Source organism: Salvelinus namaycush, chromosome 5 (genome assembly GCF_016432855.1).
Source record: "Salvelinus namaycush isolate Seneca chromosome 5, SaNama_1.0, whole genome shotgun sequence".
Taxonomy (NCBI): domain Eukaryota; kingdom Metazoa; phylum Chordata; class Actinopteri; order Salmoniformes; family Salmonidae; genus Salvelinus; species Salvelinus namaycush.
The window spans coordinates 54,659,681-54,671,864 of NC_052311.1; the positions used below are offsets into that span (position 1 = coordinate 54,659,681).

Genomic DNA, 12,184 nt, shown 5'->3' on the forward strand with positions numbered 1-12,184 from the left:
TTGTATTGGAGGAAGTGAGGGTCGGGGCCTGGGAAAAGTGTAGGGTAAAATAAAAATCCTAAAAGCTATGGCTCCTGGCAAATGACTTATTGTTTTGAGAACGGTAAACAGTTTGATCATAATACAGATGTTTATGCATGAGGCCCATGAAGCAGGAAAGACCATGAACACCGCTACCTAAAATAAGTTCAGCATTGACACACCCAAACACAGACAAACAAACACACACACACACACACACGTAAATATACTAAAATACGCCCACACACAACTACACATAAGCACAATACTGACACACAGACACACATGTACAAGCACACACCCACACACTGACTCCCACACTGGATGACTGGTGTCTTTCATCTTTCCCCTTAAGTCAAACTCAGCTAGGGGGATTCCCTAGCTGGTGAACTGACTGATGGTGACTATAATACTGCATTCACTGTGTCTTCCTTTGAAGCAGCAGAAACCAGACATGCTGAAGAAGCCCTTGGCTGCAACTCATCACAATAACTAGATACACCTTTTGTCCTACTGTTCTCTAGGTATGTTTTAGCCAGGTACAGATAGTACAGGAAGATGTTGTGAAAGATCTTCCTGGCTGTATTATGTCACTGTTGTCACAAGGGAAGGTTGGAGACTGTACTGTTTCTTCCAAAAATGTACGCAAAATAGATCTCAATCGGGATCTACATGTTTAAATAACGAATAAGAAAATAGACCGGCTGTTGGATTACACTTCTATGCTGTGCTTGTGAATCATTTTTCTCTGTGCCTTGGCTTGCTTGTGTCGTCACAGCTGATTTATTGTAATTCTATTAATGACCACACAGTGTCTCCTTCCTCTCTCCATAGTCCACTGACACAGAGGGAGAGAGAGAGAGACCCTGCACACATGCACCTCATACAGCAGAAATATGTTCCTCTAGTCCCCTCATTGTGTCATTCTGAGTCTGTACTCTGTAGTCCAGACCTGGGTTCAAATAGTATTTGTTTTCTATCAAATATTTACTTGCGTTCGATTGAGCTTGACTGGTGCAAAGGGAACCAACAGAATAGTCCCAAATATGCAAACCCTGCCCATCTGGAACTCTAGACAGGTTCAATCAAATGCTCATTGTATTTGAAGGAAAACAAATGCTGTTTGAACCCAGGCAGGTTTGGACGGTATTTCCAACAGTTCCATAACCCAGGGGTCAGTCATGGTGAGCTGCTCTGTGAGGAACAGATGTCCTCTTCCCACTCTCTGTGCTATCCTGCAATTCTGCCTCCCTGCTCCTTCCTGTCCTCCTTGCTCCTCCCTCCTCCTCTCTGCTCCTCCCTGTCCTCCCTGCCCCTCTCTTTTCCTCTCTGCTTCTCCCTGCTCCACCCTGCTCTTCTCTTCTTCTCTCTGCTCCCATCTCCTCCTCTCTTCTCCTCTCTGCTCCTCCCTACTCCTCTCTGCTCCTCTCTTCTCCTCTCTGCTCCTCCCTCCTCTCTTCTCCTCTCTGCTCCTCCCTCCTCTCTGCTCCTCTCTTTTCCTCCCTCCTCTCTGCTCCTCTCTTTCCCTCCCTCCTCCTCTCTGCTCCTCTCTTTTCCTCCCTCCTCCTCTCTTTCCCTCCCTCCTCCTCTCTGCTCCTCCCTCCTCCTCTCTGCACCTCCCTGTTTCTCTATGCTCCTCCCTCTCCCTGTTCCTCTCTGCTCATCTCTGTTCCTCTATGCCCACTGGAACAGGCCTCCTGATGGGAAGAGAGGGATTGTGGGCCGTATGTCGTGTTATCCGGTGCACTGTGGGCCCAGTGGGTGATTCACTCCACAGAGAGGCTTTCCACACACCACATACTGTACATGCAGCCACACAGCCACACACACGCACACACACTCACACACGCACTCACACACACACACACACACACACACACACACACACACACACACACACACACACACACACACACACACACACACACACACACACACACACACACACACACCACACACAGGAGGTGTGTTTCACTCGACCCCATTCCTCCTCCGCGCCTGTTCCTCTGTCGACCTTGTAAAGGTGTATCTGATGGGCCGCGTCCCCCCTAGTCTAGCACTGGGACAAACAAGCCTTTACCGTACTGTAGCCACTCTGGGGTTAGAGACACAACTCATTAAGCCTGTGTCCTCTCCCTTCCATTACGACCTTGTGTTGGCCTCTTTTTACTCCCAGACACACAGTAAGGGAAAGATTAATATTGACAATATTGACAGAGAACAATATTGACAATATTCTGCCCACTTGGCAGTTGACTGTTGGTCACAAATATTAAGAAATGTGATGTGTTTCTGCTTCTGGTGAAAAGTAGTGCACTTCTGGTCAAAAGTAGTGCAGTATAACGGGAATAGGGTGCCATTTAGGACATATTCAAACAGATATTGGAGTAGGACTCTGGGACCTGTCTAGCAGAGTATAATTTATTGAAACTGTTTTATCTTATACGGTTTTAAAGGAACAATGTGTTGGAACTAACTAGCTGCTATGAAGCAATCTGCATTTTAACAATGAGCATTCTCACTATTTAACAGAATTCAGCAAAATAAAGTTGTGTAAAGTGTTAAGTAGCAGCACACACACACACACACACACACACACACACACACACACACACACACACACACACACACACACACACACACACACACACACACACACACACACACACACACACACACACACACACACACACACACACACACACAGCATCTCACAGCCAACCTAGTTAATTCTGAGGTTGTTGTATTTGATTAGCAGTTAGATCAGGCTGTGGGATGTGAGCTCAGAGCTCACTGTGTTGTTCGGAGACTCTCTCTATATTAATTGACTTTATGGCTGAGAGGGGGAATGGTAGCAGTGAACGATTCTGGCTTTGGCAGCACTGAGTTCAGAGGCGACACAAAACCGGAAACGGCCTGTCTGAGAACTCAGGGGACAATGGTGATGATGTTTAAAATAGAACTCCCACTGCATAATCACCAAAAACCACTTTCATGAATCTAAAGAATGTGTAAATGAACTCAGAATCTATTCCACTGAAAGAGAAAGAGGACAAACCCAGCTGACAGCCTGTTTATAAGGTGAAATAACTTCAGAAAGGGTCACATTTATCTTGGTCTCGGAGGCATCATTGAAATGAACAGACAGATACACAACCTCCAGGACGACGAGGTAGTCAGGGTGTGGAGACACTGATGAAACAGCAATAATTAGGCTGGGATTAGAATATAATTACCTACTTGTGTTTCTCAAGGTTTCCCATGTTTATCCACCCATTCCCAACCCTGGCTCAGCCTCAACCCTAGCCCCAGCTGAGCCCCAGCCCCAGCCCCAACCTTATACCCCAGCCCAGCCCCAACCCTGGCTCAGCCTCAACCCTAGCCCCAGCTGAGCCCCAGCCCCAGCCCCAACCTTATACCCCAGCCCAGCCCCAACCAAATTCAGCACATTAGTATTGTATTAGTTAGCAGGACAAAAGAAACACAGCTAGCCAACATGAGATTAAATCCAGCCCGTTACTTGTTACATTGGTGTCATGAAGTGAGATGGGTGCTTCCCACCCAAGCTAGTGGAGGCACCTGCAGAGATGCATTACGGTGTGCCTGATAGTGCAGCAGCATGGAGGGCGTAGTGAGTCCTCAGTCCTGTTTACCAAGTCACCAATACATCTGGATGTTTTGGGGGTTATGGTTTAAGTGATCTAATATTATATTAAATCCGCCTTTTATTCTTCAAATGAACCTCTGTGTAAATGACAGAATAACCATATGCTTAGTGTTTATTCTGATCCTTATATAAACCATTGATCAGAGAGAAGTGCAAACACCTCTAGGCATCTTTAGGCAATAAGGCACAGGGTGTGGTATATGGCCAGGGGGTGTGATATATTTCCGGCACGACACAACATGGAGTGCCTGGACACAGCCCTTAGCCGTGGTATATTGGCCATATATCTCAAACCCCTGCGGTGCCTTATTGCTATTATAAACTGTTTACCAACGTAATTAGAGCAGTAAAAATAAATGTTTTGTCATACCCATGGTATACGGTCTGCTATACTACGGCTGTCAGCCAATCAGAATTCAGGGCTCGAACCACCCAGTTTATAAAATTGAATATAACTTTCTTATACAGATGCTGTGCATCCATCCATCCATGCTGGCCTTCACTCACACCTGCCATTTCTGTCTAGCCACTTACTTGTCTTCTGTGTTAAATGGCCCTTTGCTTAATGTCTGTAACTCCCATATGAGCTGCTGGAGTTAGTAGACAACCTCCCCTGTCCTCCCACTGAGGATCATCCAGTCTGATTTGTGAGTAAACTCTGTCAGGCCCATTAGATTGGAATCCCTTCGTCCACCTTTTATTTCTCTTCCCTTTCTCAGACTCTCTCCCCATCTCCCCTCTCCCAGAGGAAGTAGAATGCCTTGGCCTCCTCCCTTATTACTTATGAGAGCTGATGGTTGGCAGTCATATATGGCAAAAGCACTGACGACAGCATCTCTGCGCGCCCATGTATTGTATCTGCGTGCGCGGTCCAGAGTATGAGAAAGAGAAGGATACAGCAAGCGTGTGCGTGACCGAATGCTTGCGTGTTGTGTGTGTATGTATGTGTGTTTGTATGCGTGCTCTAATAGGCAGAGAGAAATATGAGTTGAGTATGAGGCTGCCCCTGATGCACCGGTAAGTGAAGCTTGCTTTGCTGGAAGATGCCTCGCTGCTGCTTTTTCCCTCACCTCCACTGCAAAGAGATCCTGCTACAGCCCGCTATATTTTGTCGGGTTAAGTTCGGAGCATTATGACTGTACATTCCAGCCTCGACTGCTTTTCATTTAAGGACTCTTTCTACCAAGATCAGGAGAAATATGGAACTTGATTGGCGTCTTCGCGTTTAATGCGTCCCTGGAGATAGACAGACGCGGGTCCGGACGGAGAGCGAGCAAGCGCAGGTGGATGTATTGTGTTTGAGGAAAAGGGCCATAGCGAGGATAAAAGACACGAAGGAAAAAGGAGGAAAATGCAGTTTGATACATTGCGTCAATTTTGTAGCTCCGTTCTTTCCCATTTTAATGAGGCTTTTACGCCGCCTCAGAACATTCTGCAGACGGAGCTATTCGAGCAGGCGTTGAGCAACATCGGGTGAGTGATTCCTTTGTAAGAATGTGTGATTTATGATGGGCTTCCCCCGTTGGTATGTCAAAGGAGCATTCGAAGAGAGGAGGTTTCGCTTATTGATCCATCCGCAGCAGGCTATGCGAAGACGTCGCCTTCCTTCCGGGGAGTTGCAGTTGATATTCCTCCTCGCAGAGAGAGAGAGAGAGAGAGAGAGGGAGAGAGAGGGGTGTTGTTGGATGGAACGGTCGTGAAACAATACGGCTAAAATGTGATAATGCTGAGATGTGTGTTTCTGTCTCGATGTACCGCTGCTGCCGCATGTGTGTGCTGCTGTCATAGGCTGCTGTGCCTGCTTGCGCGGATAACATTACGGTATGTCGTAATATTGCTCCAGCCTCGAATCATTTGAGTCATTTGTGACCCTCTTTCATACGCTATGCTATGGTAATTACCTCCATTCCTAACCCACACCAATACTAGATTTTTCCCCATGGCCATGTCAGCAGTTTTGTATTATCCTACAGTAACTGTGATTCTTGCTAAACACTGAAGATAATTAATGTAATGTACATATCATACATACTATTTTTGCTAAATAATCTTAGAAATTCACCACAAATACTGCCCAACCACTACACACTTATGCAGTATGGAGAAATGACTGTAAATGTAATCAAATGTGTGTGTGATGTACAGCAGAGAATGGGATGTCGTCCAGGGAAAGAGAAAACGCAGCAGGCATTTTGTGGCCCAGAAACAAGCCTATAGATACAACATGCATCTTTCCCTCATGTTCTTTTTTTCTTACCTCTCCCTCAGAAATAATTCACAGTGTGGCCTCGCTAGCTCTCTGCCCCCTCGCATTACATATACCCAACAGCACGGCGCACTCACTCAGCCACGGTGGTGTGGTTTACACAGACAGCCGCCTATATCTGTTCCTACAGTAGCCTATTATCATCATCGTCATCATCATAATCGTCATCATCATCATCACATTTGACAGATTTACATTTGATACTATTTAAAGGGATGCTTCGGGATTTTGGCAATGAGGCGCTTTATCTACTTCCCCAGAGTCAGATGAACACGTGGATACCATTATGATAAAGGGCCTCATTGCCAAAATCCCGAAGTGTCCCTTTAAGCCTATAAGAAGGATATGAGGATACGATAGTAGCCTAACTAACCCATATCCATCCAGACACCTCAGTGGAGAGACAGGAAAGACTGGAGGACAGACATTGACCTGTCAGCATACTGTACTGTATATTAAAGGACCAACTAAATCATGACCACTTGATACAAGACCAAGAGACTGTCACTGTTCCTCAAGGCCCATATTCATAAAGAGTCAGAGAAGGAGTGCTGGTCCCCCCTGTCCATATAATCTCATTCCATATGATCTAAAAGGCAAAACTCATTCTAGATCAGCACCCAGAGGATCTCAGAGATTGAACGAGGGCCATTTTCAACCTTATGATTCACGGTGTAGAATTTGTCCAGTGATTTCTACTAACCCATTGGGCACAGATGTCAGTTCAACGTCTAGTTTTGATTGACATTTTGTGAGTTTTCAACTAATGTGAATTCAACGGGAAATTAACAAAGCATTTCACCATGTCATTGAATTTAGGCAAATCCAATCAGTTTTCCACGTTGATTCAACATCATTACATTGCATTTTGAGAGACTACTGTAGTGGGACTGACTGCAGGCTACTGATGTCAACCACTGACCAACCACAGCAGACTCTTTCTCTGTCTTTCTCTCTGTCTCGCTGTCTCTCTGTCTCTCTGTCTCTCTCTCTCTGTCTCTCTCTCTGTCTCTCTGTCTCTCTCTCTCTCTCTCTCTCTCTCTCTGTCTCTCTGTCTCTCTCTCTCTGTCTCTCTCTCTCTCTGTCTCTCTGTCTCTCTGTCTCTCTGTCTCTCTCTCTCTCTCTCTCTCTCTCTCTCTCTCTCTCTCTCTCTCTCTCTCTGTCTCTCTCTCTCTCTCTCTCTCTCTGTCTCTCTCTCCATGCTGTCTGCTGGCTCACTAATGGGTTCTGCTTTGAGATCCATTTCTATGTATTATGCATGTGTATGTCAGTAGAGGTTCTAATGGTGTCCACAATCTGTTCTTAGAAGTCCTGAATGAATGCTTCTGCGCCATGGCGTGGTGTGGGGTCGCTCCTCTCCTCCTCTCTGCTGTGGGCTGTATCAACCCATTGGGTTAACAGGTTCCAGGAAACACTTGCCTCTGACCAAAAGCAACACATGCAGCTGATGTCAAGCCTGATCACTGCATAATAGAGGTTGTGCAGCATTATTGGAATATAATAAGTTGATTCAATACACCCCCCCCCCCCCCCCCCCCCCCCCACAAACTACTATGTTTTCAACCTCACCATGTACCAGTTTGTTTATTATCAGTTTATTATCATGTGTTTCGTCACATGAAGCCATGGACCGTGTCAGAACTACACAGTCCAGTCAGCATGGCCTGCTCTTCACTGTGCTCTCCGTCACTCAGTTAGTCATCGACCTCAATCATCATTTTACTTTCTCCCTCCTTTCCGCCAGTATTGAGGGTGCCATGGTAATTATGTTTGATCAATAGTAGTTCCTAGTGCTTTTTGACGTCAGTTGGTTTCGGTTTGATACATATATTTTTTTAAATCATGTTTTTCGCTAGTTTAAAAAAAACATTAAATCTGCTATGCATTATGAGGGTTGAATGCTGTAACAACAAAGAATAAAACAATTTATAAAAGTCCCATGATGTTAGTCACTGCCCATTACTGCTTTATTAACCATAATTTATTAAAATTACTTTACTTGAATAAAATATTTCTGTTGTTCTGTATATTACATTTGTTTTATTTGATGACTTTATTATTTAATTCCAAGTCATCATCTCATCTCTATAGAGCTGCTGCCTATGCTGTCTGACAAAATCACTATTTTAGTGGTTCTTCAAAGTACATAAGACATACTTTAATGACTGCTGAATAGCAACTATCAATCACTTAAATCATATATTTTCAGGTAGAGATACCTCACGAAGCAGCTGTTCTATCCCTCTCGATCGCGCATTCTTCTTTCTTTTAGGTAGCAGGCGTAAAAGAAACGTACTTGACATGTAGGTGCAATTATGGTCATTGTAGTTAATTACCAGGGTTTCTGCACTAAACTGTGTAGAATATTGGCCTGTTGGAAACTACAACTCCCTACTACATCGCACAGTTCAGGGTTGATCTGATTTATCTCAGAAACTGCAAAATGTGCTCATTGAGCTCATGGAAAAAAACAAATGAAATGGAATTTAAATAATTGAACCAATGTTGGTCAATTAGTTGTTTAAAACCCCCAAATCACCGAAATGTCGGTTAATCGCTCAGTACTAATCAATAGAGGGGATGAGGTGTCCCCTATCTGTTAATCCTGGTGTTAGCCTGGTCTGGTCTGGAACCAGGGAAGCCCTCCTTCCCCCTCCCTCTCTCGCTCTCTCGCTCACACTCTGAATCTCTCTCACTCTGTCTGTCTCTCTCACTCTCCCTCACTCTCTCTCTCTTGTTCTTCTGCTTCTTCTAGCAAGAGGTTAGTGAAGTGGTGAGTGGGAAGATGGAGGGGAATACACAGTGTGTGGATCAGGGGATTGGGGTTGAGTCTAGAGAGGTTGACATGAGGAGGAGGATGAAAAAGCAGAATATAAAATAAGAAGAGATGAGGAGGCAGGAGATAAGAGAGGAGCGGAGGAGGCTGAGATACACAGGCATCAGTCATCATAGTGACAAAGATAGAAAAGAGATAGACAGACAGGCTGCAGCTTTGGGACTCTGCCATCTGACTGTGAACAAGTCTCATTTGTACCCTATTCCCTACATAGTGCACTACGTATAAGGGCTCTATCCAAAAGTAGTGAACTAATACAGTATAGGAAATAGGGAATAAGGGTATAAGAGACTGGAGTGGGAATCCATATGCTCTGCTCTTACAGATAGACCTCTTGGGTATGTCCCTGCCACTGAAAAACATCCCCACAGCATGATGCCGCCACCACCATGCTTCACTGTAGGGATGATGCCAGGTTTCCTCCAGGTTTCCTCCAAACGTGACGCTTGGCATTCAGGCCAAAGACTTAAATCTTAGTTTTATCAGACCAGAGAATCTTGTTTTTAATGTTCTGAGTGTCCTTTAGATGCCTTTTGGCAAACTCCAAGCGGGCTCTTTTACTGAGGAGTGGCTTCCGTCTGGCCACTCTACCATAAAAGCCTGATTGATGGAGTGCTGCAAAGATGGTTGTCCTTCTAGAAGGTTCTCCCATCTTCACAGAGGAACTCTGGAGCTCTGTCAGAGTGACCATCGGGTTCTTGGTCACCTCCCTGACCAAGGCCCCCGATTGCTCAGTTTGGCCCTTCCATCTCTAGGAAGGGTCTTGGTGGTTCCAAACTTGTTCCATTTAAGAATGATGGAGGACACTGTGTTCTTGGGGACATTCAATGCTGCAGACATTTTTTGGTACCCTTCCCTAGATCTGTGCCTCGACACAATCCTGTCTCGGAGCTCTACAGACAATTCTTTCGACCTCATGGCTTGGATTTTGCTCTGACATGTACTGTCAACTGTGGGACCTTATATAGACAGATGTGTGAGCCTTTCCAAATCATGTCCAATCAAATTAATTTACCACAGGTGGACTCCAATCAAGTTGTAGAAACATCTCAAGGATGATCAATGGAAACAGGATGAACCTGAGCTCAATTTTGAGGCTTATAGTAAATGGTCTGAATACTTATGTAAATAAGGTATTTCTATTTTTAATTTTTAATAACTTAACAAACATTCTAAAAACCTGTTTTCACTTTGTCATTATGGGGTATTATGTGTAGATTGATGAGGAAATGTTTTTATTTAATACATTTTAGAATGAGGCTGTAACGTAACGTGGTCCCGTGTGGCTCAGTTGGTAGAGCATGGCGCTTGCAACGCCAGGGTTGTGGGTTCAATTCCCACGGGGGGACCAGGGTTCAATTCCCACGGGGGGACCAGGATGAATATGTATGAACTTTCCAATTTGTAAGTCGCTCTGGATAAGAGCGTCTGCTAAATGACTTAAATGTAAATGTAAATGTAACAAAATGTGGAAAACAGGAAGGGATCTGAATACTTTGAGATAGAGAGCCACCCATCCATAGGCACAAGAACAAGGGTTATAAAGCAACGAGGTTAAATTGCTGTTTGTAGTTGGTCACAGGATAGCAGTGCTCGCCTAGTAGAGTACACATGATGTCAAGAATGCACACCACACAAACAAAAATACCTATAGTGCTGCTACACCTAGGAACGGCCATTCTCCTGGAGGAAAGCGGAGCTCACAGAGGGGTCGTGGCGCGAACAGGGAGCACAACAAGAAATAGACAACAGAGGACAGTCTCCGAATGTGACAGGGACATCTGGGTTCTTTCAAGCTCACACAGCGACACTGATTCTCTCAAAAGGACAGAGTGTGTGTTTGTGTGTGTAAGCATCAGCTTTATTATGTCATTAATGGCCAGGAATAGTAACATTTCAGTAAAGCCCAGCAAGGGGGCTTTTCAGGCCTTCTTTAGTGGATGTGTATTGTACGGACATCCTCCACTGCCTGAGGTCCCAAACTCTGTCTCATCCGGCTGATGGGACTGTCATGAAAAGAGGGTGGCTGAGTGGCATTCAAAGTGGTGTGTGCATTTGTGTGTGTGTGTATGAGAGGGGCATCTCTAAGTTGTGTGTGTGTATGTATGAGAGGGGCATCTCTAAGTTGTGTGTGTGTGTATGAGAGGGGCATCTCTAAGTTGTGTGTGTGTATGAGAGGGGCATCTCTAAGTTGTGTGTGTGTGTATGAGAGGGGCATCTCTAAGTTGTGTGTGTGTTCATGAATTCAAAACCTGTCCCAAAGGGGCATTTCTTCTTTGAAAAGCTTCTCTTTCAGCTGTGAACCAGATGTCTGATTTCATCCTGTTCTTTTTCTTCAATATAGAGAGAAATTGCAAACACTGCATGTATGGATGTGGTGTACTTATATGTGTTGACGTGAAGTTGATTGTCAATGTCATAAGGCATTTATGATATATGTAGTTAATATAGGGTGGCTGGTACCCTAGCGGTTAGAACATTGGGCCATTAACTGAGAGGTCACTAGTTTGAATCCCCGAGCCGACAAGGGGAAAAATCTGCCGATGTGCCCTTGAGCAAGGCACTTAACCCCTTGTCTCAGGGGGAGTGGGATATGCAAAAAAACGTCACACATGCGTATAATACACACTTGTAAATGTGTGAAACAGAATAAAATATATAAGCACCTACCAAATTATAATTATAATTTTGTTCTAACTATATATTTTTTCACATGTGATTATCGCACACTCACGCCTGCAAACACACACACATACACACACTCATGACACATCTGACACACATTCGCCCCTGCCAAGTGGAAAGTTATTCTAACGATCGTCTGTTGAAGGTGTGGACCAAAGCGCAGCGTGTTAAGTGTTCATGCTTTTTTAATTAAAACTGAACACTGAGACAAAATAACAAAAATAGAACAACACGAAATAGTTCTGTCTGGTGCAGACACAAAACAGAAAACAACTACCCACAAAAACCATGTGGGAAAAAGCTACCTAAATATGGTTCCCAATCAGAGACAACGATAGACAGCTGCCTCTGATTGAGAACCACACCCGGCCAAACAACAAAGAAATACAAAACATAGAAAATGAACATAGAATGCCCACCCAAATCACACCCTGAACAAACCAAAATAGAGACATAAAAAGCTCTCTACGGTCAGGGCTTGACAGTTATCACCACATCAAGCCTCGTTAGCTCACATGAAATAGAATCAACACTTACTGTGTTTGTGTGTATGTGGCTGTGTGTGTGTGTGTGTGTTACACTAAACACCGCTCCCTTTTTAAAATCACTGAATAAATTCACAATGAACCTAATGGCGCAACATCATATTTTTTGTTATCTGATGAATACCCACAATTCTCTGGCTTTGACCCAATTTCATTTCCATTTC

General features: G+C 44.5%; 1 protein-coding gene across 1 annotated transcript in view; it reads left to right on the forward strand.

The window, feature by feature from the left end:
- LOC120047193 (regulating synaptic membrane exocytosis protein 2-like) overlaps positions 1-12,184 on the forward strand; it is a 221,937-nt gene that overhangs the window by 64,551 nt on the left and 145,202 nt on the right. Inside the window, exon 4 of the mRNA XM_038992724.1 lies at positions 5,305-5,309. Coding sequence (XP_038848652.1) covers positions 5,305-5,309 — 5 coding nt within the window. The remainder of the gene's footprint in view (positions 1-5,304; positions 5,310-12,184) is intronic.